This window comes from Amblyomma mixtum, chromosome 5 (genome assembly GCF_055824585.1).
Source record: "Amblyomma mixtum isolate Tamu chromosome 5, ASM5582458v1, whole genome shotgun sequence".
Lineage (NCBI taxonomy): Eukaryota > Metazoa > Arthropoda > Arachnida > Ixodida > Ixodidae > Amblyomma > Amblyomma mixtum.
The window spans coordinates 45,324,955-45,350,922 of record NC_143016.1 but is presented as its reverse complement, the minus strand read 5'-3'; the positions used below and the strand labels follow the sequence as shown (position 1 = coordinate 45,350,922).

The following is a 25,968-nucleotide window of genomic DNA, read 5'->3' as shown; positions in this document are numbered from 1 at the left end:
AAGAAAGACTAGCTGCTTCAGACCATCGTTGAAATCTCTTGAGATGAGAATAGTATTTTATTTTTTACTTTTCAGAACCCTGATCTTAAATACGGTGCAGAAATTAGGCCTCTCAGGTTGTTTCACGATAAATTGCGGATACCGTTGAACTGGTTAAAATCGCGTGATCCGAAAATAAAAATTGATGTTGTGAGATTACATACTGGTGTGGCACGACAGGGACAGGCACAGAGACAGAGTGACAACAACACAAGTGCTCTGTCTCTGTCCCTGTGGTGCCAGCCACACCAGTATGAATTCGTACCAACTCGCCCAATTTTCAACCCTTTTGTGAGATTAGTACGACGTGAACGTGATCTATCATGAGGCGCGCCATGATGGCTGCCATCGCAATTAGCAGAAAGGTGGAGAGGACGGGCATGTGAGCGCGGCCGCTGCTTGCGATATAGTATCAGTTTTCTAAATATTTGTGTGCTTTGTACTTACGCTGTGTGTGTAACTCAGTTCTTTGGGTCGCCTGTGTGCGCGCGTTCTTGAAAGGTGCTCTGTGAATTTTTGCCGATTATAGTCCAGTAAGAATGGTTTATATGGGGGTTGAATGTCCCAAAGCGACTCAGGCTATGAGGGACGTAAGAATGTTTCAGGGGCAACCTCGCGCTGGGAACCTCCGCTACTGTGCCCTTTTGTAGCGAAAGCTACACTAGGCTAGCAGAAGCGCATTTCGCGGTGCCTGCCAGAGGCCACTACTGCGCATGCGCCGTTACCAAGGCAGCCAGTACCATGGCAACCATGGCGCCGCTCGGAGTGTCAGTCATAAGAAAAGAAAATTGGGGTCTAGGGGGGAATCGAACCCGGGCCGCCGGCGTGCCAGACGGGGACGCTGCCACTCTGCCACAACACTTCGACGTTTGAAGCTGAATAAAGGCGCGTCTAGTGAATGCACAGTTCTTAAAATATCTTCGAGATATGTATTAAGGCCTACATGAGTAAGTATTAGCACATTAATTACACGTGTCGCAATCGAGCGAGTACCAAATTTCCTCCGTTTCCGGTGCATTTCCTCCGTGCTTGGCGTGTAGTAGAAGCGCCATCATGCGGCACCCACTGAAAACCCCTCTCGCAATGTATACAGCGCTCTCGCCATCTGCGCTGGCACATGGCGCAGGTCGCGGACCGCGCACAGCTTCCGCGCCTCGTGAAAACGAGGCGAGGAAGGCTAAGCGGGCGGCCGAGAGGCCCCAAGAACGAGAGGAACGTCTCGCGAAGAGACGCCTCCAAGCTGCTGAACGACAACGACGGCGTGTCGCTACCGAAATGTCAGTAGACGAAACTGCTTTGCTACATCATATATCCTGGCCTAGCTGAGCTAAGCCACCACTGCCACTTTTTTTTTTTTTTTCATCCAGTTGACTGTACACTAAATTTTCAGCTTTGCGCTATATTTCTGCCTCATTCTTTTATTCCTTTTCGCGCTATATATCTGCATTATTATTTTATCTTCACTTACTCTAATAACGTATGTTGCCGGGCTAGTTGGTTTTACATTTTTGGGAAAGAGATGGGGCTAGAAGTACATCCACAAAAAATAAAAAAAAACGAGGAGACGATGAACAGGCGCCTGTGCTCCGTCTCCTCGTCTTTGTGCGTGTTGTTGTAGCGCCATGTGTCTCTCAAAAATCAGTTGCTCTGAGTCCGCCATAGCTCCGTTGTGTACGGGATTCCTCCGCTTCCTTCGATTTTTTTTTAATACTTAGAGAAGTCCAAACGCTATAAGGGCTTTGCGCCTTGTAGGAGGAGCCAATCTTGCTAAAAGGGGCGGTATAGATAACGCTATTCGAAAAGCAGCGAGCCACTTTTCATTCCAGAGGTGCGCTCGCGGTGATCGTCAACGTTGTACACCGCTGGCTTAAATGACTTTTTATTTTTCTAAGGACACTTTTGGCAGCACGCTTGGTGCGAGTGTCTTGCGCGAGAGGGATGCGGAGTGATGCTTTGCCTATGGCTGCAAAAGCAGAGGTAACTATATTGGCACGCGTCCCGAAGCCAGCAGCGTTGGCGCGCTTTGCTTTGCGCTGCAAGTATGTATATTAGCGAGCGAGGTTAAAACGAGCGTGTGGTATAGGCAAACGTTTTGAGACGCCGCCCTAAGCTGTAACTTGACTAAGTATAACTGGGCGGCCTCCTTTGCAGCCTCATCGACTAGTGTGTGCACGTTTGAGGCCGCGCTTGTTTGCTTTGGAGTTGTGTGTGTGCGCTTGAAACTGACCACGAAGTCAGCTACTGAGGGCCTTGGCGCATCCGAGGATGCTACGGAGAGTGACTCTGCGCTGGAGAAGTGATTTTGAACGGGTGATATTAGTTTCCAGTTCTTTTTTTTTTTTTTTTTACTTTCGACCTTCTGACTTCTAGTTCATGCACGGTTTCGGGAGATCGCTGAAAGAAAAAGCAAAAAAAAAAAAGCTGCTCGCGCGCGTCTAGTTTGGAATGCTGCGAAGGCCTCAGAGAGAGAGAGAGAGAGTTTTCTAATTTTCACCTTCTGCCGGCGTGGCTCAGTGGTTATGGCGCTCGGCTGCTGACACGAAGGACACGGGTTCGATCCCGGCCGCGGTGGTTGAATTTCGATGGAGGCGAAATTCTAGAGGCCCATGTACTGTGCGATGTCAGTGCACGTTAAAGAACCCCTGGTGGTCGAAATTTTCGAAGTCCTTCACTACGGCGTCCCTCGTAGCCCGAGTTGCTTTGGGACGTTAAACCTTTGAACAGTGTCTGAACAGTGTCGTTGTTGGCGGCTTATGTGTGGCGTTGTTTATCGCACGAGCGCATTACTCGCTTATGGCGAGGAAGGATTTGTATGGACGCTCCTGCGTCTGCTGAGTGGCTTCACTTTCTCTTCTTTTTTTTTTTGTTCTTTCACAGAGTGTTCGCCGTCCGCGGACGGGTCCTCAAGTAAGCTGTGTCCCTCACTTGCGAGCCCAATCGGGCTTTTTGGCCCTCAACCGGTGGTTTTCGGCGTCGCCACCTTCTCCTTTCCCTCCGCGCGCGCGGGCCTCCAATTTTCTCGCTCGCCCGCGGAAGACCGAGTCGGCGGGCGGCGCTCGCTTTTTCTGTCTGTTTGTTTGTTTCTCGTCCTTTTCGGCTCGTTTCTCGAGCGGAAGCTGGGCAGTGATGGCGGGGGTCGTTAACTCCTGCCGAGGCCTCGAAGCCGTCTCTCGTCGTTTGTTTAATCGCTCGTCTCCCCTGCCCTCGCTGAGCGCGCGCGCCGGCGACCTTTTCGCGAACGTGCATCCTGTCCGCTTTTCGTGCGTTTGCCGTGCAACTGCAGCGATCGCCCGGTTGATTGACTGAGTGATTGATTTCGCGAGGGCGGTTCACCGACGCAACGGGCTGCGCGAATGGACGCGCAGCGAGAGAAGAACTGCTGTTTTCGCACACGTACACAGGTAAAAGCAGCGAGCGAGGCAGGTGAGAACGTGGGAGGCGGAGAGCGCTCGCGCGGCCGGGAAACGAGCAAATTAAGGAATCGGTTATCTCCTCGCATGCGACGGGACACAGATGGCGGCAGCTGCTGCCGCCCGGGATGTTCTGCATGTGCTGGAGTGGGATGGGGGGCGGCATCTATATCCATCAGGCGGAAACAGAGCCGCTATTATCGTGCTCGTCTTGCTCGTACTGCAGTTCAGAGGCTCGTCGCTCCGAAAAAAAGAAAAAAAAAGGAAGAAAATGTGAAAAACGAATCTCTTCTCCCCGGGAATCCCCCCGCGCTCTCTCTCACTGTCGGTGCGGCCGGTGGAGCGGCACTCGGGGCGGATTTCGGAAGGTGAGTGGCCCTCGAGCGAGAGGTTGCCCCGCGGCGGGGCGCGTTTCTTTCTCCCCTGCGTGGAGGATGGCGCCGCCGCGTAGGGGGCGAGAAGAAGAAGATGCCTTCTTCGTTTCAGCTCCCCATCCTCATTTCCGCCCCGCGACATTTCGCTTCTCCCGACAGTTGTGACCCCGGCCTTGTGCAGAGCCAGCGGCACGTACGGCGCCCCCCTCCCCTCTCCGTTCCTTCCGGTAGACGTGAGTGTGCGCGAGGAGTCGCGCTACGTGCGGCCGTCGGGCGATATCTGTTCACCCTCTCCCCTCTCTTGGCCGTCGTGCCAGCCCCGTTTTAATAAAGCCTGCTTATTCACTCACTTATTTGCAGGCGTTGCGGCAATTAGTAGCAATCGTTTCTCCACGTGTAGCCGACGCGCGCTCGGCCCTGAATTTCGCGGAAATGAGCACCGTTCAGAAGCGGAGCTGTCCGCTGGAATCCACGGAAGGTCAAAGAAATTCAGAGGGATCGAACTAATCCGCTGAACAGCAAAAAGGGTCAACTGTCGGTGCATGTCTGGGCAGGCTTCGTTCTGGCCGCTCTCCACATTGATGAACCTTTGCCAGCACAGAAGAATCTTCCGCACGGTCTTCCGAAAATTTGCTTCAGTTTTGAGAAGAACGGCGGAGCAAGGCGGCGGGCGTCGCCTTGCTCCTTTACGTCCGGTGCGCCCCCCCTCTTGAAATTCTTCGCTGTTCTCTGTGGAGATTCTCCGCCGCCGTCCGTCCGGTCGAGGCTTTTTCGCTCTGAAAGAAAGGGAACGCCGCGAATCCGGGCGGGCGTGCGGCGGCGAACGAAACTATTTCAGGAGCAGCAACGTGGCTGCGGGGTCGCGAAGGAGAATCCCCAGCGCGCGGCGGAGAAAGAGCGGCCACGCCCACCCGGGGCACGTGGGCCCCGTCTCTCTGCGGAAAGGAACCGCCGCGCGATCATCTTCCTCCTCCTCTCGCGTTTCCCCTTGTTTCGCCCCTTGCTGGCTGTCTCTCCCTCTCTTTATCAGCACACGGGACCGGTTGGTTACGTGATGGAGGCAGGGGATCAGGCCAAGAGGGGCAATGTGCCCTCGGCGGCTGCGAGTCCTATGGAAAGAGCATTTCTGTGCTTCCTGTCGATACAGCGTTCGCTTCAGTGGTTAGCTGTGTCTCGGGTAGGTTGGCTGCCAAGGCGCTGTAGAGTAACGACATCTACGGAGTCAGGGCTGTCACCCTGGCCGCCCGCAGACAATATGCAGGACAGATATACGCCTCAACAAAGGGCCTTGTTAGCATTCGTTGCCGAAATCAGCTTGTATCTTTTTGAAGTTTAAATTATGCGAAAGGGTAAATTTACGCAGTAAAACAATAGAACAAGATTGGATGGACTCGGGCGCTGTGACCGAGCCACGTCTACAGAACTGCCGATGGGAGCCGGTAGTAACAAACAAACAGTGCACTTTTACCTGCGTGACATTGGTGACAGCTGGGACTCAACGTAACACTGAGTGAATCCAGCAGCTTGACAGCTCCTCATGTAGTACAATAACAGGCCTCGAAAGTGACGCGCTTATCTGCGACCGTCCAAAAATACCGTCGGAAGTATAACTGCACAAGGGGATGACAACTTTCTGCCGAGTTGTAGGCAACAAACAGATTCCCCGGCGAAAGGCTTCGCAGGATCGAGGACTTGCGAAAGGGTTAGCTGTGAGGGAGGAACCTTGGAAGTTCGATCCGCGTGGAGCATCAGGCTGTCGGAGTCTTCTTTTCGCCGGCCAGAGGCGATACGGCGAGCCGACCACTAACGCCTCCGTGCATTCCACTTGCCGGCTGCACCCAGGTGCATCCGTCAGCCCCCAGCGTTTTCCCCGTTTCAGGGTACTTGGGACAGGATGATACCTTCTTCTCCAAGTTGTTGGCCCTCGCGCCCTCTGGCTTGAGCGCGGGCTTTTCGTGTCAACACTCGACGGTCGTGGCCCCTACACGCGTTTGTCGGAATGTAGCGGCGAGGATGGATGTCGCTTGCCGACCTCATTGCCGGGGCTTGGGCAAAGGTGAAAGCCGAAAATGTAAACCGGGAGCGAATTCTTTTATAGTAACGTAGCGCAAGAGTCAAAGAAACCCGGTCGCCGTGCTCGCTGAGTAGTGGGAGTGCGTTTCGACTCTCAGCTGCGTCCTTTGGCCGCCTGTTTCCTGCCCCCATTTGTGCCTGAGCCGCGGGCAGAGTGCATTTATGGATAGAAACCTTGCCCTTCGGGAGGTTGCAGTGCTTTACTCTCGGCGTCTGAAAAATGTGTACTGTCGCGACAGCTTGCAAAGGTCTGTGCTTCCGGGGCAAAGGAAATGCGTGGCGTGGATTGACGCCTCTCTCTCTCTGCTGGGCGCTTTGTGGCCAGCTTGTCAAAGCTGTGGAGATCAGGCGCCACGTGTGTACGGCATTGTCTCAGCACCACTGTTGTGGATTGTCGTGTCGTAGCCTATGTTGTACGCGCTGACGTGCTCGGACTGTTAGGGTGTGGTCCTGTACTACGTCCTCCTCTGCGTGCCGCCGTAGATCGCTTATGTGGAGCTTGCCGATCCGGCGGCTGTGCGCACCGAGTGTTGGGCCATTGTAGTTCCGTTCACTTGGTGCGTCTGAAAAGGGAACGAGGTCTTGGCTATTGTCTCCAGGGTGGTACAGTAAATTCTGTCATTAAGTAGTCCCTCTTATGTAATGCCCCGTCACGATGATTGCGACACTCTGGAGAACAGGACCCTCCCACGCCGCGAGGTGGACAGCGTGAGAGCGAACGCAACTCTCCATCACTATATAGAACTGCGACGTGCTGGCGAGCATGGTTCGGCATGGCTGCGGTTGGTTTTGTTACGAAGCTGTCCGTTGACTCTCTGTCCCGGCTCAAGACAGACCACAGCTTGTCCTCTCTTGTCTAGCACTAGAGAACGACCTGTGTTGTCCTGGTAGCTCCTTTCCAGGAACCGACGGAGCAAACCCAGCTTGAATAAACCTTGTTCCTTTGCCGTCCATTTTGACCAGACTTTTCGGACCTGCGCCGCCCAAAGCGTGATTAAGTGGCAAAGAAAAGACAGGAAAGAAACGAATCCAGGGCGGCGCCTCTTTTCCAGTAGTCGATGTTCGGTATCTGCGCTGCATTGGATGTGCATGTGGGCAAGGCAACAATCTACAACTCATGTTCTGTTCTGCCTCGCCGTAATCCGCGTCTCCCATTTGCTCGTTATCGGCGCGCGTCCTGTTTCCATCTCGGTACCGCCGAGTGCCCCTACGGTTCTGGAGCCACCGAGAACGGGATGCAAGAGGCTCGGCGCACTACAGTGCGGCCGGTGGCAAGAAGAGGGCCGGTTTGGGGCGCGCCCGCGGGCGAACGCGTTCGGTCGCCGCTGCTGCTTGCCTGGCAGACGGGCGTGGCGGTCGATGCCAGGCGCAGCTTTGTGCCCGCAGATTCGGCGAACCTCTAGAGGAGCGTCCAGTTGCACCGGCCTGACCCCTTCCGCCCCGCGGTGAGCTTCTCTAGAGGCCACTCGGCCGGAACGGTGTCGAGCACCCTCTCGCTTCCCACCACCGCCACTCCCTGCTGCTTTTAAATGCATCGCCCTGGAGAAGGTCGCGTTAAAGACCACTTTTACTGTCTTATTCGTTGTTCTCGCGGGGATTTTGTTTTGTACGAGATTGAAGATTACTTCCGTTGTCTTGTTGTACCTCTACGGATTGGTACGCTTGCTGACTGGCTTCAGATCATCGGGCAGACAAGAGTCATTCCTTTGGCTCAAGCTCTTCCGGTCTGATTCAAACGTTTTCCAGGGTGACGATGTCCCGCCTGCGCCGCGAGAGTGCCTTGTCTTCTAGCGTTTCCCCAGACGGCGTCGTCCCATGTCAGACGCACCATTGACGTGCGTCGGCTTTGTGATTCGTTGCGTAACAACCGCTCCGCCGGCTGTCGTCGCCTTACTTTCTGGCCGTCACGCAAATCCTCCCCTACTTCCATGAAGTATCCATCCAGCGTTTACAGTGCTGCGGTGTCGTCTTAGGTTCTCCGACTCGCATGCTTGTGAAACGAACAGATTCGTTGCGGTAGCATCGATGTGGCCTGGCCTGACCGGTCTGGCGTCAGTGTCCGGCCTCTTTGCCCCGCTAGAGCGGCAGGGGGTAGGGGGGGGGGAGGAGCGATGCGCGAGCGTGCCCATTTGGTTTTGTCGCCGGCGTCATCGTGGATTCTTCCGGGCGGGGCGTGCTCTCGATCGCGCCCCTGCGACGACGGCGACCCGCGGTGGCGGAATAACCGGTCTCCGCTCGGGACGCGCGGAATGCCACAGCCACCGATCCAAACGGCTTCCCCCCTGACATCCCCCCTCTCAACCTTTAGCTGCCTGGGGCTGTCCAACAGGGCACCTAAGCCGGCCCATTTTACTTGACGCACATGGGTGCCCTTTCTTCTTCATACGTGCCGGTCTAAAATAAAGAAGGTCTTGATACTCTTCTGATGGCATTTATATTTTTACGGAAAGGCCTGCTGAGGCGATCCCCACGTCAGCCGCTGGAAGCAGCGAGTCCTCCTTAACTAAAGTGCATCATTTGCATCATTCGCCTGCCAAGTGATGGTAGTCGTAGAGAAAGCTGGAACGTCCCCGTTCTCCCCCCTTCCTCTTTGTATCTGTATAACGTCCCTTGCACCGTTGTTCGGTTGTGCACTGCTCGAGCAAACACACCGCAACAGTGCCCTCCGGCGCGGCGCCTCCCGTCCGCCCTCTCACACACACAAAAAAGAAGGCGCGTGACGTCATGTGACGCGATGCGGTCTTGCGAGACGGATTTGTTCCTCGTCGCGAACGAAGGGGCGTGGCGACGGATAAAGGGGTGGGCTGCTCCGGCTTTTGTGCCTGGCGAGTTTTCTGGCGAGGAAGAAGGCATTGGTACGCGACTGAGGGCCGGATGTCGGACGCCGTTTCCCGTCGCGTCTTGTTAGCTGGGCACTGTGACCACCTCCGCGCCTTGCCTTCCGGTTCCTGTGTGTCGAATCCGTGGCGCCCATGGCAAGCTGAGCAGTCGCTCCTCACTGCGCGGAGTGCTGACGAGGCCGAGAAAAGCGGTACAAGTGGCCGCCGAATCGCCATTCACTTTCGCCGCTGGTGGATGATAGAGCCCGAGCTGGGAAGAGAGACGCAGGACGGGCCGGCGGCCACTCGGAAGGAGCGGGCGGCGTGGAGAATCTCGCGCTGGCAGCAGCAGGGCATGCGAGAGGCCGACTTTCTCGGATCGCGGGCGTGCGCCGTCGCCGGATTCGCGAGAGATGGCAGCCGCGCCAAGCGGCAGTGCTGTGGGGGGACCCTCGCCGCGTGCGGGAGCTGCGGGGCGGCCGGTCTAGGATGGTGGGGGGCTCTCTCTTCCTAGCTTGCGGGGGCCCCTTTGTGTGCGGCGGGCGACGCTCGCTCGTACGCGTCGGCGAGGGGGCGCTCAGCGGGCCGGGAGAGGGGGCGCCTTAAAGGGCCGAGGAAGAGGCGGGGAGGGCGCACGTACACTGGCGGGGGCCGGTTCTGCCCCGAACCGTGTAGCGGTGGGGGGAAATAAAGAAAAAAGAAAAGAGAACAGCCGGGAGGGGAAGCGAACTTGGGGGTTGCCCCTCTGAGAGAGGGAGGGAGAGAGAGCGTCCCTCCGCGCTGCCGCTGCTGGCGTCGGGCCGCCGACCGACGCTGCTCTGGTTGTTGTCCGTTTCCTGCGGCCGTCGTCGCCGCCGCCACGATGCTGTGACGCCGGCAGCGCAGCGTGCGTCTCCTCGGGCCTGCCGACGACCGGGACTGAGGTGATTCTCCTCTGAGGGAGTTCTCCACCGCCGCTGTGCCACCACTGCTTGAGGCGGGTCGTGCGTGGGCTGCCGGTGCGCCTGGAAGCGGTGGGCCGGTGCTTTGTTCGGCCGACCTTCCGTCCGATCGGTCCATACTACGTGACGCTGCTCGCGGTGAGCCTCGGTCGGCTGTGCGGCAGCCAGCGCGTGTCGGTGCCGTGCGTTCCCGTGACTGTCCATACCGAGGTCGTCCGTGCTGTCGGAGAAGCACTCTGCTGCTGCGCCGCGGTTATTGGGGCCACCGGTGTCGACACTGACGAGGGGAACGGCGCGGCGACTGGGTTCGCCCGACAGCGTTGAGGCGAGCGGGCAACAGGGCGGCCGCCGCCGTGAGGTCCCGGCGACGACGCCGCATTCCTGGTGGAATTCCTGCGTGGGACTTGGGTGCCCCCCGTGCGCGGAGGGGGAGAGAGGCGCCGGTTGTTGTCGTGGTGTTATCGGTTCTTGGTCGGTGCTTGTGTGTTGTGCTGCGGTAATACCGGGGTCGTGAGACCACGTCCTTTGGGGTGAAGGCGAAGTTGGGTGTCTTGGGATCTGGCAGTCTCGTGGCCATCGCTGCCGCGCGCCTGGAGGAGCGGATTGAAGAAGCGTTGCCGCTTCGGGGAAGTCGGATCGAGAATCGTCGGCGGCCTTTCTCCCTCGGGGCGGCCCGCGCGAGCGGAGAGGGAAGAGGCCAGCTCATCGTCGCCCCTCGGGGAAGTTCTTCGGCGAGCGGGGCAACGGATGTCCGGGGAGCGTGTGCGCGCTCACGAGTGCCGTTCTGTGGTCGCCGTTGTGGATGTGCGTGTGCGTCGGCTGGCGCCGGATTCCGTGCTGAGCGTTCGGCGGCGCCGGGTGTGTGCCCACTGAGGCGCTGACGAGAAACGTGGAATACGCGTACGTACTATCGGAACAGACGCGGCGGAGCCAAGGTGGCCGACGGTAGGATACGGCCCTGACTGCATGGATTCGAGCGAGCACTTGGCCTACCTCTCTTTGTGGTGCTCATGGGTAAGTTCCACTGGTTGCCCCAACCTATCGAATGTGTACGATGTTCACGGGCTGTTCATATGCCTAATTCCTTTCCGGTCGTCCCACCATAGTAGTATTTGTGTACAGTGCTGCTGTCTGCTTAGGGTTTGGGTCGGAAAGGAGAGATTGGGGGGGGGGGGGGGGGGGTAACTGTAATATACGATTGCTTCCCTGCGCATTCGCGAATAACGAACCTGTTTCGCGGAACTTCGTTGAAAGAGGTATCGGTAACCGCTGCGCGAATTACCGTAGGAAACGTTACTCGTTCACGCGATGTCTTCGCTGCGCTGGTTATCAACCTGGGCGAGCTCCGACCTCCATCAAAATTTTTGTATGGGCTAGTCGGTGGTTCATCTTAAGGAAGGTAAAAGCAGCGCAAATAAACGGGGACACACGAGGGAGACATCAACAGGACTGGCGCTGATCAGTCTTGTTGGTTGTGTCTCTCTTGTGTCTCCGTTTATTTGCGCTGCTTTTATTTACCTTCCGACCTACATACCTGGTTGTTCTTGAGGCGTGCGAGCGCATCGCTTGGCGTTTGTCGGTTGCTAACTGAAGATAACTAAGGCATATGCGGGTGTGTTCAGTTTGGAGCGCCAGAGTCCTATTTCTCGTTGTCCCTCAACGCCTTGGTTCGTAGATACAGCGAGTGGTATCGCGTGCCGTTTCTCCAATCGTCGGTCTCAGCCATCACGGACTCGGCTTAACCGGACGCCCTGAACACCTGGGGGAGAGTGGCCTTTTGAAGAGATGCTGTCGTGGCCATTGCCTCGTTAGTGTTGTTGTCGCCGCATCGCAGCGACGTTGCGCGGCGTGAAACGAAACCAGCCTTGTTGGTGTCGCCCCGATGGCGATGTGCAGTCGAGTTATGTCATCGTCGATGGCAGCTCTGGAATAACGTTGCTAGTGACGATACCCCCCCCCCCCCCCCCCCCCTTCCCTTCTGTGCATTTGTACCGATAGGACTGCGCGGTGTTTCGCAGCACGACCGCAACTTGTCCTATTGTCTGCCGAGACAACAAGGGCAGTTCTTTTCTGTGTTTACATTTATTGGGTTGTTTTGAGTCGTGTGCGGTGCCTGCAGGCCGTTCGACGTCTGCGTGACATGATCCTTGAACTCAGTGAGCGCGAGGGTCAGCCGCTTACTTCCTGGAGGTCACACGTCACATAGACATTGCGGAAGGTACCTGTCCAAGAAAAAAAACTAGTGGATGCCTGATGCGGTTGTGAGCGAGACGGACTCGCCTTGTCATTGAAAGCTACGCTTGGCGGTGTCTTGCCTATACCAGACACGTACGCTGTCTTTATAAGCAGCGGATGACCAACGTGGATCCTACCTCCTCACATTCGCCTCTTGCTTCCTCCCAACGCGATGCGGCTCCGGGCGTCCTTCGTCCGCGTGGGACCACTGCGGTCGCGTCGTCTAAACGAAAAAGCCTCCTGTGTGCCAGACGGGACGGCCCGTGCGCGAGGAGGTGACACCGTTGCGCGCCGGCGTCGTCGCGACCTTGCCTCGAGCACAGGCACGGCCCTCGTTGCGCACCGTTGACGCGCTGCCAGCTCGGGAGCACTGTCGCACCGGGCGGTTGACGCTGGGGGGAGGGGACACAGCATGATGCCTCCGCGAGTGACGCTTCCTCCTTGGGCCGGACACGGAGCCGCCATACGAGCCCTTTGTTTTCCTCTCTCCGCTGCCTTCGCAAGGCACGCCGATTATCTCCGAGGGGAAAAAGGAAAAGCGAGGGCGCAGCTCTTGGACGCGGGAGAGTCGCCCGCGGATCGCTCCGCTCAATCAGTCTGGCAAGGCCGCTTGAGCGGGGCGCGGCGACGCGCTCCTTGCTGAGTAGCCGAAGTAACTTTCTCCTTTCTTTGTTCTTTCCGCGCAAACGGAACAGTTTGCTTAAAACCCGTACCGCGCCCTATCTGGGAAACTGATCGGAAACGAGACGGGTCTAAGCGACTGCGTACGTGGTGGTTTTCGTGTTGTGACGAAACGGGTCTGGTTTTATGTGGCGGTCGCGAGGAAGTCTACGGAAAAGTGCATTCGCTGATTTCTTTTTCGTGCCGCCACGAAAAGCACTTTTCGTGTGTACCGCACGCGCGCAGCCGCTTTATCGGAGCAGGAACTGCGTTCACGTCGAAGTGGTCGTTCTTGGTGACGTCTGGCTTCTTTTCCCCTATTCCTCTAATGGGCTGGGTATGACAATCTCGTTTCTGCTACTTAACTGCGCTGCAGCATATCGTACGGGACTGAGATGAGCTCTCCGCAGGTTTCTCGTTTCTCGAACTGCACTTGGTTTATGGGGATACCCTTTTCAGTGCGATAGTATGGGAAGAGCAGAATTCAGCGGCCGAGATGGGCGCCACCTTCTCCATTTGCTGCGCGCCACGGGTAAGACGCTTTGGAACGAAACTATTACGGAACTTAGTCCAGTGTATTTAGAGGAAACTCCCAAGGTGGAATAACTTAAATTGGGAAGTAAGTACTCACATGAGCTCAGCCGTACGGCTACAAAGGAATGGAAAGCTGTATAGCTTCCCTTGGTAGCCGTATGGCTACGCTGGAGTGGATGGTGATGAGTTATTTACTCCATTTTAAAGACGAACGACCCCCTATCTGCTGTCTCGGTGTTGCGAGTTGCTGGTCCTCCTCCGCACAGCTTAGCGTCTCGATACACTTTGAACCGTAGACGCAGATGTAAAGTCTGGGAGCACCTGTGGCCGGAATTCGGAGTCACACGAACTCGGTTTTGTCTGCGTGAGACGTGTGAGCGAAAATAATTAAGCGAAGCAAGCAAGCAGAAGCGTTCCTCCGATGCTGATTTCGTGGTAACGCATTTTAGTCGTGCCACCGGAGTGCGGACTTGTCTCACACTGCGCGCGTGTACCGACGCAGCTATTGGGTGTATGTTCGCGTAGTCAAGCGCTAGCTTGGTTTGCTTGGCTTGGGAACGCTAGTGCTGGTAATGACGGTTCTGTTGCTGCGACGAAGCTGTTGCCGACAGTATTCGGAAGGATTGTTCCGCCTCAACCTCGCCCTGCGGGGCGGTATAAAAACTCTCCAAAGACTGTGGGCGCCTTCTCTCCCGTGGGAACTCAGCTTCGATTCTGATCGAAACACCAAGGCGGCGGCTCTGCGCTAGAACCCCTCCTCATGGATGGCGAAACTCATTGCACGTTCGTGCAAAGTGTGTCGAAGTCCTACGGTTGGCTAGACATTGCTTTTGGAGGCCGGCACTCTGCTCAGGACAGAGTTAAGGCGGGCGGAGCAGCTTGGCCGCTCTTTTGCGGAACGTCCCCCGCGGATGAAAACACCAGCAAGAGCAGTTGGCAGGGAGGGGGGCACTCGCTGTCGGGTATCCGGCAATTTAGGTGAGGGCGCGACCGCCGTGAAGGGGGGCCTCTTCTATCCGGGACGAGGAGCGTCGGGGGCCGAGCTGGAGCAGCGCTCGGCGCGCCGCCGCCGGGCGAAAGTGGGCGCCTCGGCTGTTGCGTCACTGGCGGCTGCTTGACCCGCTTCGCGTGACCTTGGCGGGGCCACGGTGCCGGCCTTCGCCCTGCTGCAGCGCGAGCCTGGCTGGGCGGCGCGAATGCACGGCACACTTTGCAGCCCTGTCTTCGCAGTGAAAACGACGGCGCAGGTTGCGCGCGTGTGCACGTGCTCGAGGGCTCGTTCCGCTCTGCGTGTTCTCGCGCGCGTGGATCGCGGTGCATTTCCGGCGCGACCTTGTCGTGCGTACACGGTACGGGTCGCGACTGCGGCTCGCTGGTGTCTGGGGCACGTTCAAGGTGCGTGTGCACCCCCGACAGGAAGTGGCTTCGCAACGCACCCGCGACGCACCGTCGGGTGTGTACCGGCGAGCATTCGTTGCTCCGTCGACGACTCGTGGTACGCTTTTTGCATATGGGGCGCAGTCTCGTTTGCCTTGGCGTCACATTGGCGTTTTGCAAGACGTCAGGAGTCCCTTTCCCTCCTTCTGGTCGCGTTGAGGTAGGTGTCCGGGGTGTAAGCATTCTGCGCACTTCGTCGACACTGTATCCGTTCTCGTTTCTCCTTGTCGTCATTGGCTAGGTTGCCCGGAGCGATTTGCTTCGTCGATCTGGTTCTGTCTGACCAATGATCAGCGCACAGCTGAGCCCACTTCGCTTTGCCTCTTGGAGCGCGGACTCTGGCCCGGGCGCGTGTTTCAGCGCCAACCCGCGTCGCCTTACATGCTAATGGCTTCCCTTCTCCGGTCCTGTCGAGTTCCCGATGGATATTGTACCGGGGCCACGGCGCAGCATCTCGCGATGCCCGACCAAACGAATCGTGTGGTGCTTCCTAGATAGCGTAAATGAGCCTTCTATACTGGCATGTGTCCAACTCCACAGTTGGAGAGAAATTTGCCCTATCCTGGGGATTGAACCCCGGATCACCGCCTATCCGGAGCAGTCGCTCTACCAACTGAGCTAACCAGGGTGGTTAGCAGATGGCAGTTTATTCAGCTGCGACGTTTCTGAGAAAGCTGTGCAGGTTTTCTCCGTAGCCGCACGGCTACACTTCGTTGGCTGAAGTAGGACTTTTCTGACGGGCTAGTTGGCTAGTTTGGTGGATGCTCATGAGTAATTACTCCCTTATTACCAACTATTACACCCCGGGGGATTCCCCTAAACTCACTGGGCCTCACAAGTGGAGCTTCATGGCTCTTACTATCAAGGGGCCGAGGCTTCGATTAGTGTGCTACATCGGGAATGGCACGGCGCTTTGTCAACTGTCTTGGGCAGTCATGTATGCATTTTTCAATGTCTTGCACTGCCTTTAATGTATGTGCGTAGTTCGTCCCGCGCCCCTCCCCCGCCTTTATTTTTTATCTTCAGATTTTTTATATTTTTTTGTTTTCTTCAATACGTGTACTCTCGCCCCTTTGTAGCTTCTGATAGGCCTTGGATGTAACTCACTAAATAAATGAATAGAAGGCGTCCGTACACGGCCGGGAGCTGCGTTAATGATCAGTCACGTGTACGCGTGCCAAATGCGGAGATGACGGGGACCTTCGGCGGGGTTTATTCGCGTCTCATTGCTCTACGCTAGCGCGATGCGTTCGCGGCGTTTTCTTCTGAGCCGGGCGGTTCGGCCGTTGTGCGGTGCGGACCGCCGCGGACCGCTTCCCATCGGCGCAGTGTCCCGTTTCGCCGCTAGATGCTATCGACCCTCGCCGGCGGAGAACGGGCCGCATGGGGCCAGGTGGCGTTGCGGCTTATACGGTGGCCGTCGAGGGGCCATTGTTCTTCGTGGCCGCGCGCGCACGGGCGTATCGGGGTCATGTTACGCGCGGAATATGACCGCTCGCTGCGCGCAGTGCTTCGCGAGCGAAGAGGGATGGTGGACGGCTTGCGTATACTGCTACAGCGTCTCTCCCTCGTCGGGTTACGCATTGCTGTCGGTCTCGCACTGTCGCGAAGTCGCAGGAGACGGTCCAGAGTAGAAGTGCGCTTCCGGTGGCGTCCGTTACGCATAACTCGTGAAGGAGATACGGCGAACAGTACTGGGGCGGTGGTTGCTCCGCTCGCGGCGTTTTGAGTACGCTCGCATTATCGGACCTCGAGTTCGATGTTCTCTGGTGACCCCAGGCTCGCTTTACTGAAACCACAAGAACCTGACGGATTACGGAGAGCGCCAGGAGAACCTAAAGATGTCGAGAGGATAATCGCTAACCGAACGGGCTTGGCTTTAGCGCTCGAGCTTATTCAATTTCCTAATGTGGCGAGACTTTGGCGTGTCGCCACCGTCACCTGCTGTCTGAAGTCGTCGTCTTATTCGCGACCCCTCAGGGCCATGATCACTGTGGCCAGTCTTTTTGGTGTATGTAATCTCCTCTTATTCAATGCAATAGGGGATGTAGCTGGAGAGAGAAAGGGAGGGGGGAGGGAGGGGGGATCATGCGCCGTGCGCATTTACGTGTCGCGCTCCCTTTATTTTTATCATATCTGCCGCGCGCGTTTCGTAAATGCGCGGCCCGCGCACGCTCTACGCGCGGATGTCCGTCCCGAAGGAGACGTCGCGGCACGGAAGTCGCCTGAGCGTGGCGTCATAAGTGACGTGAAACGGTGCCGCGCCGTTTTCCGCGGGAGCGGCAAGAACCGGAACACCGTGGTCGGGAGCGAAAAAAAATGTCCCACGTGAGATGGATTAAACTGCATGGCATCACCATGTCCGTATTTCTTTCCTTCATGTGCCGAAAGGGGCGACCATTTTCATCTCAGCTATGGCAGCTTTCCCGTTTCGATCCGTCGTGCTGCTGTCTATCGATAGCGCCGAGATCTTGGCGCTCAGGTACGGTTTAGTTTAAGCACGCGTGATGTACACCTCTGTTGCTCTTTAGGAAAGCGCGACTGAATAAAAGGCGCGGGGCGTCTGGCGCAGCGACGTGTATTGTGATAGTTGTTGCTCGAACTCGCGAACATTTAACGGCTATAGAAGCTTTAGTTTAGACCTGGGCTCATTCAGCCCCTGTTGGAGAGCGCAGTTCTCATCAACCACAACCGCGTTGTGCGAGACGTTCTCGGATAGACCTCACCCAGCCCTTGTCCTGAATCCCGGCTCTAAACTGCCTAATCTCGTGGGGCGAACAGGGTTCAGCACCCTCGCTGAATTCGTAACGTCGGTCTTGGGTCTCTCCGTCTCGCACTGAGACATCTGTACGTATAACATTCTTGTAAACACTGTCGCCCTGTGAGAGAATGCCATTTTCCAAATGCCTCGATGGGGACGGACCCCGACGGAAGCGGAACGCGCGGTTCCGTCAGCGCTGTTTCGCGTCGGGGCTCCGGAAAGGCGCCCTTGAAAGAGAGAGAACGGAGGAATGGCGGGGGTACGTTTCCAGGCCCTCCTGTCCCCATGTGTGCGCTCTTGGCCACCGGTCCGGAGCTAGGCTTTTGCATAGCGGGGGATATGTCAGTTGCGTACCAGTCCGAATTCATTCATTCTGACGTGGCGCCCTGTGCTGTACCGAGAGCTGGTTGAAAACAAACGGACATGGCTGTTGCGAGCGGCTGCTTGCGTGACGCGTCGCCCATGCGTTCATTTCACGCAAGATTTAGACTTGGTTTCAGTCAGTTGTCCAGTCAGGCCACTTGAGAAAGCCAGAAATGAGTTCTCTTTTCAAAGAGAACTTTTCAAAGCGGGATCGAGTTTCGCGTTGTGAGCGTACAGCCGCGCGCAGTACTACTTGCAACGTAGTGCTGGCGACTGCACTTCAGTTTGCTCTCAGTATAGCCAAGGAATGCTCAATGACGCGAAGCACCGAGGCATGCACGGGTACGCTGGTGGGAACACTGTTATTTTGACTGATGTACAGCTGAGTGCGCAGCTTTCCAGTAGCGCCGGGCGAGCACTGCTTCGCGAAGAGGGCTCTTAACACATTTCCTTCAAATATCCATACCCTCCCCGTTACTCCTGGGATGCTTGGCTTCACTCAGGCTCGGTGGATCATCAACCGGGCCGCAGCAAAGCAAGCGCTGCTTTTCACCAGGACCCTATAGCTCTAGCCTCAAGTAAAGTTATACCCGCCGCGGTGGCTGAGTGGTTACGGCGCTCGGCTGCTGGCCCGAAAGATGCGGGTTCGATCCCGGCCCCGGCGGCTGAATTTCGATGGAGGCGAAATTCCAGAGGCCTGTGTACTGTGCGATGCCAGTGCATGTTAAGAACCCCAGGTGGTCGAAATTTCCGGAGCCCTTCACTGCGGCGTCCCTCATAGCCAGAGGTGCTTTGGGACGTTTAACCCCGATAAACCAAACTAAACCAATCAAGTGAAGTTATTACTGCGTTAGCGGTATATATGGCCCTGTTTCGGCAAAATGCATCTCTCTCTCTCTCTCTCTCTCTCTCTCTCTCTATGTGCGAAAGGGGGAGGGCATCCATACTTCGGTCGGTGCACCTTGTGGCACCCACCTGTAGAAATGCATCTTGAAAGCCTCCCAAGTTTCAGCCACCTCCAGAAGCCCACGCAGCAACGGGACGAAAAATCGAACTTGCAGTTCTCCTTGTCTAGCGTAAGGACGCTGGAGAGCGTTGCGGGAAAGGCTTTCGCCTCATCGCATTTTTGATCACCAAAGTGCCCCCTCGAAATTTGTTCCCCCCCACTTGACCTCCTCCTACCACATCGTCCGTGCTACGTGTCGCACTGAACGCAACTGTGCACATTCCTCACTGGTTGGGAAGTCATTGACTCTCGCGTTTTGCATTGAAGCATGAGTCAGGGCAATGGGCGTCGCTTGCGTGTTTTAACCTTGGCAGACGGGCAACGGCGCTCATCTATCTGGACGAAGAGCCTCACTTCGTCGCTCGCTGCTTTTTGCGACCAGTGTTCGGAGCCTCATTATTCTACGTGTGTGCGTGTCCCGTCGGGGTGGGTCGTGAACCTGCTGTAGCAGTGTCCAGCTAGTCGAGTATCGAAGTTGATCCGGTCGGATACACGGAAGGCAGTCTTTCAGCGCGTGATACACGGGGCAAGAAAGACACCGTGGCTGACGTCGGCAAAGAAGGAAGAGAGAAGGAGACAAGTGGTGTAGCGCGAACCGGTCTGCCAGGTGACGCGCGATTGACGGCCACTACACACGGCCAACATGTAACGAGCCAGCCCGACAGGTGGGTCGCCCCCCATTCAGCCTCCTCCGCGGGGGATTGCCCATCCGGGCCACTTTGTGTTCGCACCTGGCGCACGGCAGCTGTCCCCAGCGCGGCGGACGGGCTCGCTTTGTGGATGTCTTCGTAGTACGCCGTCGAGAGGTACTCTGCTACGCGGTGCTGGGTAAATAAGACTGGCCTTGCAGGTCTGCGACGAAGCACGGCAGGAGTACCAGAGTGTATCGGCTTTCCTCAAAAGTTTCTTAAGATAGTGGCCGCCGCTATGGCTCAGTGGTTATGGCGCTCGGCTGCTGACCCGAAAGACGCGGGTTCGACCCCGGTCGCGGCGGTCGAATTTCGATGGAGGCGAAATTCTAGAGGCCCCTGTACTGTGCGATGTCAGTGCACGTTAAAGAACCCTATATTGTCGAAATTTCCGTAGCCCTTCACTACGGCGTCCCTCATAGCGTGAATCGTTTTTGGGACGTAAAGCCGCATAACCCATAAACCATGCTTAAAATAGTCTATAGGCAGTCTGTGGACTAAGGGGGAGACACTCGTTTTCAAAGTTCATTCGGTGTCCCGTATCGTCCTACGGCGTCGTTTCTTTATTGCGAAGTTAGGGGTCGTTCCTGAACTTTTTTTCTCTATTAGCTCTAGTTTGAAAAGCTTTCACTGTGGCTGCATTCCTGATTCATACTTGCAAAAGCCGCAGCAGTATCGCTACAAGTGCATATCCGTGGCCTGTTGAATAATCTCTGGCGGCACTCTGATTGGAGGCTCCGCATAACTTTGACCTTCGGATGCCATTGCGCGTCATTTGTTTACGCCCTCGGATTATTGGGAACTTCGGGCTGCGGTGTCCAGCAGCTGAGTCCAGCGCGCACGGCTAGTGGCGAACTGGACCGCGTCTTCGCGTTATTATAACACACTTCCATCGTCGAAAAGCGAGATATGATTCCCTGCTCTGGGCAGAGGGTAATAATAGACTGCTCTGTACGCTGTCGTGTTCCTTTCTTCACGGGCGGTGGGTATCCTTTTCTTTTTGTTTCCACCTCTGAATCCGTTCGTTCCGCTGGCCACGTGACGCAATTTACCGTTGTTTGCCCTCTTTCCAAGAGCGGCGCACGGCGTTTTGGACCAGTTACAGCTGGCGTCTGCCTGTACTAGGGAGCCGGTATCCACGAAGTCGTTACCGCGTGAGACCGGTTAGTAATTGGTCGGCCCTTTTTATTTTTGGCTGACGTATCGTCGGCAATGGTGGGCGATCGGCACGCGGCCGCCGGGCCACTGCGCGATCTTTGCCAGGAAGGCATGGTGGAACGCCTTGATGGCAGTGGGGCCGGGTTTCCCGGTAAAGCACCATTATAGTGTGCTAGAACGGTACGCTATTCTAGTACACTACAGCACCATGCGGGTGGCGAAACTTCCCCGCGACGGCCGGGCCTCGCACCGACCGGATTCGCGGCGTCCTCCTCCGTGGCCGCTGACTCAGGCGCCGGAGGTCCGCCGCCACAGCTGTCTGCGTCACCACGGCGGCGACGACGGCCGCGCGTATCATGCGTACTACAGGCGAGCGGTGTGTGCATTGACGTCATCGCTTCCTGATGCTGCTGCTGCTGCCGCCGCCTTGCCGCCTTGCCGCCTTTAGCGGAAAACCTGCTGATGTGAACGGCCGCGCTGTTTTAAGTGATGAGGCGGCCGCTCTTTTTGCCTCTTATCTGTGGGGGCCATTTGGAATCGCCGCCGGTATACTCTGCGGTCCCGTCTCGCCCGAGGGGCGACTGGTCGCGGCGCGCAGTGATGTTCCCTCGCGTCTCCGAGCGTTGGCCGGTTACTGAACGGCGTCAGCTTGCTCCCGAGCTCTGGCTGCCCCGTGTTCCGTAACTGCGGGGGCGACTGGGCCTTTGTGGAACTCCCTCGTGGCAGTATCGTTTGGCCTCGCCGCTGAGGACTGACGTTCCGTTGACTCGAAAACGCGCGCTTGGCGCCCGCGTGCGGTATCGGTATGGTGGCTAGACGCCATAGTATCGGGTCGTACCTGTCTGCGTGGACAACTTTCTCCGTTCTTAGGTTGACTGTGCGCTTTGACGACGACACATTCTCGGAACTCCAGCTTCACGACAGGCTATGGTGAAGGGTTGTCTCCCCCGATCGACCTGAAAGTAGGGTGACCTGTATGGACTGGACGTATACTTCACTGCGCAGTGGCTTCGCCTTCTTCGGCGTCGCTGCGCGAACGACCGGAACTGGCTTCGTTCACACGGGAGCGGCGTCGTCGTCCGCGTTGCGGGGCTGTGTAGCTCGCGCTTCCGCAGTAGTTCGCACACACCCTTCCTTTCCTTTGGCAGCGCGCCCTTCCGGTGTGGCTCTCGCAATGCTTCCTGGTGCACCTCGATGGACATTTGCTGAACGGTGCCGCCTGCAGAACCGGGACCTTTGTGCGTGGGAATTTGAACCTAAGGACGAGTTTTCGCGTAGTTAGGTGTAATGTTTACGTGACGTGAGCGTGCAGTCAGTTACCGCGTCACAGCAGTTAAAAAGAAAAGAGCGTCTCTCTCTCTCCTCAGGTGTATTCTCCAAATTTTGATGTCCCTTACTTGGGAAGTGCCTGTTATCGCCCTTCTTTTAACTTTCACGCCTAAACAAACGAGCTTTTGTCGAACACTCGACGAGGCTCCAGCGAGCGCGTTGCGGAACGCCTCTCCTCTTGACGTCATTGTAAGTGGCCAGTGACCGCGTTTCCACCTTTCGCGAACCGAAACCTAGAAATAGTGTTTGGTAGACGAGCAGGCTTTCGTGAACTCGCTTGCGCGGCTGAATGAAACGGGACGCCTGCCGACGCATCTCCGTTCTGCGGCTGAGTTCACGCCGCCTTTGCGACCCTCTCTCGTGCTGCCGCCACAGGCAGGGGCCCCTCGGCGCCCTTGGCGGAAGGGCTATTTTTCTACTCTCCCCTCCCGCGACGCGCTCCGGTGGCCTCGCGTGGCGGCGAGCATGACGTCACCTCCTAGCGCAACGCGGCGCCCATTCACGCTTGCTGCGTGCAGAAATACTACGAATACGTGGCGCCGCGATTGGTCACCCGCCACGAGTGCCACGGTGCGCGGGGCATGAGGCTCGAATAGCAGCCCGGCTTCGTTGCGCGGCAGGGGGTCAACGGTGCTGCTCGACGGATGTAGCAGAGGCTAGTTCCGACGGACGAATTAATTGCAGGCAAGAATTTTTCCAATGGAGTACGTGCTTTTCGAGCTCACCTTATTTCATATGTCACTGCAGTGTCCGAAGCTCGCAGCTGTTCTTGTGGTGTAGTGGTTATCACATCCGCCTAACACGCGGAAGGTCCCAGGTTCGATCCCTGGCAAGAACACATTTTTTGTTTTCAGTTTTTTTTTCGCCTGCAGGTAACTTTTACAGTTGGCACGTTATAACCGAGATAACAAACATTTTTCCGCGGTTTTATCGAGCGAACAAAAAGTTCGTAAGCCGCACGTGCATTTCTTGCTTTTTCCGCATCATCCCACGGATACCTTGATGCTCTTTATTTATTTATTTTTCTTGTATTTTATAATTTGTAGTGTTTGTGTTCATTGTGCCTGCCTTCATCATGCTTGTATTTACCCCAACTGTAGCCCCTCCTTAAGTAATGCCCCCGGGCCCTTGAGGATAAAATAAATGAAATGAAATGAATACCATGAGGAGGCGCGTTTTGAACACCTGCATTTTCAGTGCTTAACCGCAGCAATCAGGCTGAGCACCCCGCTTTCCTTCAACCACTGTTGCGAAATTCAGATCGTTTGGGGGTGACGTCATTGGAGCTGGGCAGGCTTGGAATGGTAGCGCTCGCTTTGGAGGCTGTGTTCGTAATGTTGCCGTTCATTCTTCTCATTGGCCTTCATCGCTTTGCTTCGCGCGGCGATATATAGTTGTTTTCCACCCAGCAGTGTAAATGAATTCGTTGTCCGTTTGTGCACCTCGGACGACTGATTAGTCCAAACTAGAGAGTTTGCGAAGCGCCGATTCTCAAGGCTCCGACACCGTGTTGTCGGTCAGGGTATGCCTTGGAGGCTAACGAAGAAGTTTGGAACGTGTCCGAGGACAACCAAGGAAGCGATGACAAGGAACTCATTTTGAATAATGAAGAGGATGCTAATGGATACGGGACTTTAGATGGTAGGAACGCGAGCTGATGACATTTCAGCCCATCATATCAGAAGAATGAGCGGTAACACTTTGCCGATGGCCCGTTCGGGTAATGGATAGGGCGGCGAGGTCAGGGGCGGGTTCTGAGACGTTAGTATCGAACGGCACGACAGGAAATCGACCGATGTACGGGTGCCTTTCAACTGGCGAAGCTATCGAGGGAATGAGCGGTCTTCATAGAAGTGCGGCTGACTCGAAGGCTCGGAGCGACTGGGATTTAGAGGCAGGGACTTTGAAAAGTTCGGTGAACTTGGACGAGCACTTTATCGTGGTCCCGTGTGAGTCGCAGCCGGCGATTAATGCGTTCGGGCGAGTGGGCTTCGGCGAGGCCTGTCCTTCCCCGCTTCCGTTCAGCGTCTCCGGAGAGTGGAGCCGCGCGAGCAGGTCGCGTGTGCCCTCCGGTCGTGCTTTCTCCCCGGCCGACGGGCGCTCGGTGGTCGTCTTGGCGCTATCGCGTCGCCGGCGCTCCTCGGAGTGTGACCGTGGAGGCGCGGGTCAACGTCCCGCCATAGCACGGAGGTGCTGGTGTTGCTGGTGGCGGCGGCGGCTTCTTGCGTGGGCTATCGCCCGCCGGACGCGCGGGGGCTGCGCGCCTATCTGCGTTCTTGCCCCTCTTTCTCCTGTCTGCTGTTGCGTGCCTTCGCGAGCACGCGGCTGCCACTCGAGGAGAAAGCGGTGTAATGGCGGCCAAGGGGATCTGGAACAAAGGCGCCCCGATTTCGGTGTTGGGCTAGCGTATGGCTGCAAAGATCGTATTGTAGAACAATCGTTTTTGGAAAACCGCGCGCACAGACAAGAACGAGATGGAAGGACACACACAGGCGCTGAATCAGGTTGAGGACATGGCAAATGCCCTTGCCCGATTGGATGACTTCGGAAAGTCACGTAAAAGCGTAAAGCGTTTTGGGAATCGGGACGTAGTCGTCCGCAAATGCCCGTGTGGGACCACCGCCGTCGGGGCGATTCGTTGTTACCGTTACACTGTGCACTGAAACACTGTTTCTTGGGTTGGTCTTTACCCGTATCGCATGGAAGTTGGTCATACTTAGCTGTTGACAGAGCTGCTGATTTTAGTCGATGCACTGAAAATTTGTCCACCGTGCACTTACAAACGGCAGAAAACCGGCGAAAAGTGAATGAAAAAGTGCGCCTCATGCAGTCATTAGGAAACAACACAAATCGTCAGTTACAAAGCCGCTGAACCTGTCTTCGCTGAATTATAAGGATCGCGCTGGCGGTCGGTTAAACGCGACGAAGCGGGTTGGCTCGCGACGTGTGCAGGAAGGCATCTGCGAGCTTCTGGGACCTTTAGCGAGTATAATACTGCGTAGTAGAAGACCGGTCTGGCTTTAGTCAGAGGCTCGGGAACCTCGGTATAGTGTACGCGGTTCTCTGTAGTCGAACATCGGGGGCCGGTTGTGGTAAATTTATCATCGTCATCAGTAGCAGCCTGTTTACGTCTGTTATGTGGAAAAAGACCCTCCCCCTCCCCCTCCCATAATATTTAGGGAGTCCTGTCCTGCTCCAGCTGCGGTCGCCACCCTATCCTCGCAGATTTCCCCCTTAACCTCATCTGCTCACTTGGCCCTTTGCCGTTCCCTTCTGTGTTTAACTTTTCTAACTGTTCCCCGCAGTAATAAATTGACGTATAATTTATTCGTTGCCCGTGGAAACAAATCGGCTTCCATGCTTTAGGCGGGCCAATAGCGAGCCACTTAATGGAGGAGAAGGAGAACGAACTGTACGCGATTTTCCCATAGCCAGGGTCCCGGGCGCGCGAGGTATTCCTTGCCACACATCAACGCCCTTCGTTCGCTCCTCGAAATCGACCGCGCAGAGACCGGCCGCCGTGGAGGGCTGGCTGCCCTTTAGCGCAGCTTGCCAGGAATGCCGCGACGACGAACGATCGCCTCCGAGGTCATGTCCGCTCTCCGCCGGCCTCCGTTCCCTCTCGACGCTTATAAATTCTGCGTTCCTGGTAGCAGCGCCTGTGCGATCATTGCTCCTCGAATAGCTTGGGAATGCAAAGCGACAGCAGCGGAATGGCGGAAATGCGGGCCGAACTCTTGAGTTGAGTACGTTTTGCAGCTCGTTCTTCTGGCCCCACTCTTATGGCCTGGCTGGTACGCATTTAACTTTTAAAGATTCTCTGTTTCTTTGTCGGGACCACCTTTGCTATTTAAAATGCTTTTATATGATTTCGCAGACAAAATGAAAGAGGGACGGAAGAGGGGGGGGGGGGAGGAGACTGAAGCTTCTTTGCGGAGAGCTTCTTTGGTTAACTGACATGTTCACTGCGCCCAGGAGGGTCACGTCAATTTCTTATGCTGTGCGGCCACGAATACTGGGTTCTACGATGAAGCCATGAGACAGATTTTATACGGAGCTCCTCCTGCTTAGAATTCACGATAAAATTTCACCCATGGCTTAATTATTTGACTTCTATTCGAGGCCACACTGCACCTTTAT

At 56.3% G+C, this 25,968-nt stretch overlaps 1 protein-coding gene and 1 non-coding gene across 7 annotated transcripts in view; both read left to right on the top strand.

Annotated features, from left to right (window-relative positions):
- Positions 1 to 25,968, top strand: part of Utx (Utx histone demethylase) — a 113,574-nt gene that overhangs the window by 26,255 nt on the left and 61,351 nt on the right. The window contains exons 1-2 of one of the 6 annotated variants that reach the window (XM_089544254.1): positions 1,108 to 1,316; positions 2,917 to 2,946. The exons of 3 other annotated variants lie outside the window; for them this stretch is intronic. In XM_089544254.1, the coding sequence (XP_089400380.1) occupies positions 1,123 to 1,316; positions 2,917 to 2,946 (224 nt within the window). In that variant the 5' untranslated portion in view covers positions 1,108 to 1,122. Of the gene's footprint in view, positions 1 to 1,107; positions 1,317 to 2,916; positions 2,947 to 9,427; positions 10,671 to 25,968 lie in introns of those variants that run through there. 2 more of the 6 variants (XM_089544257.1, XM_089544258.1) reach the window with 2 other exon arrangements.
- Positions 22,594 to 22,666, top strand: TRNAV-AAC (transfer RNA valine (anticodon AAC)). The gene has a single exon. It is a non-coding gene; the product is annotated as a tRNA-Val (tRNA).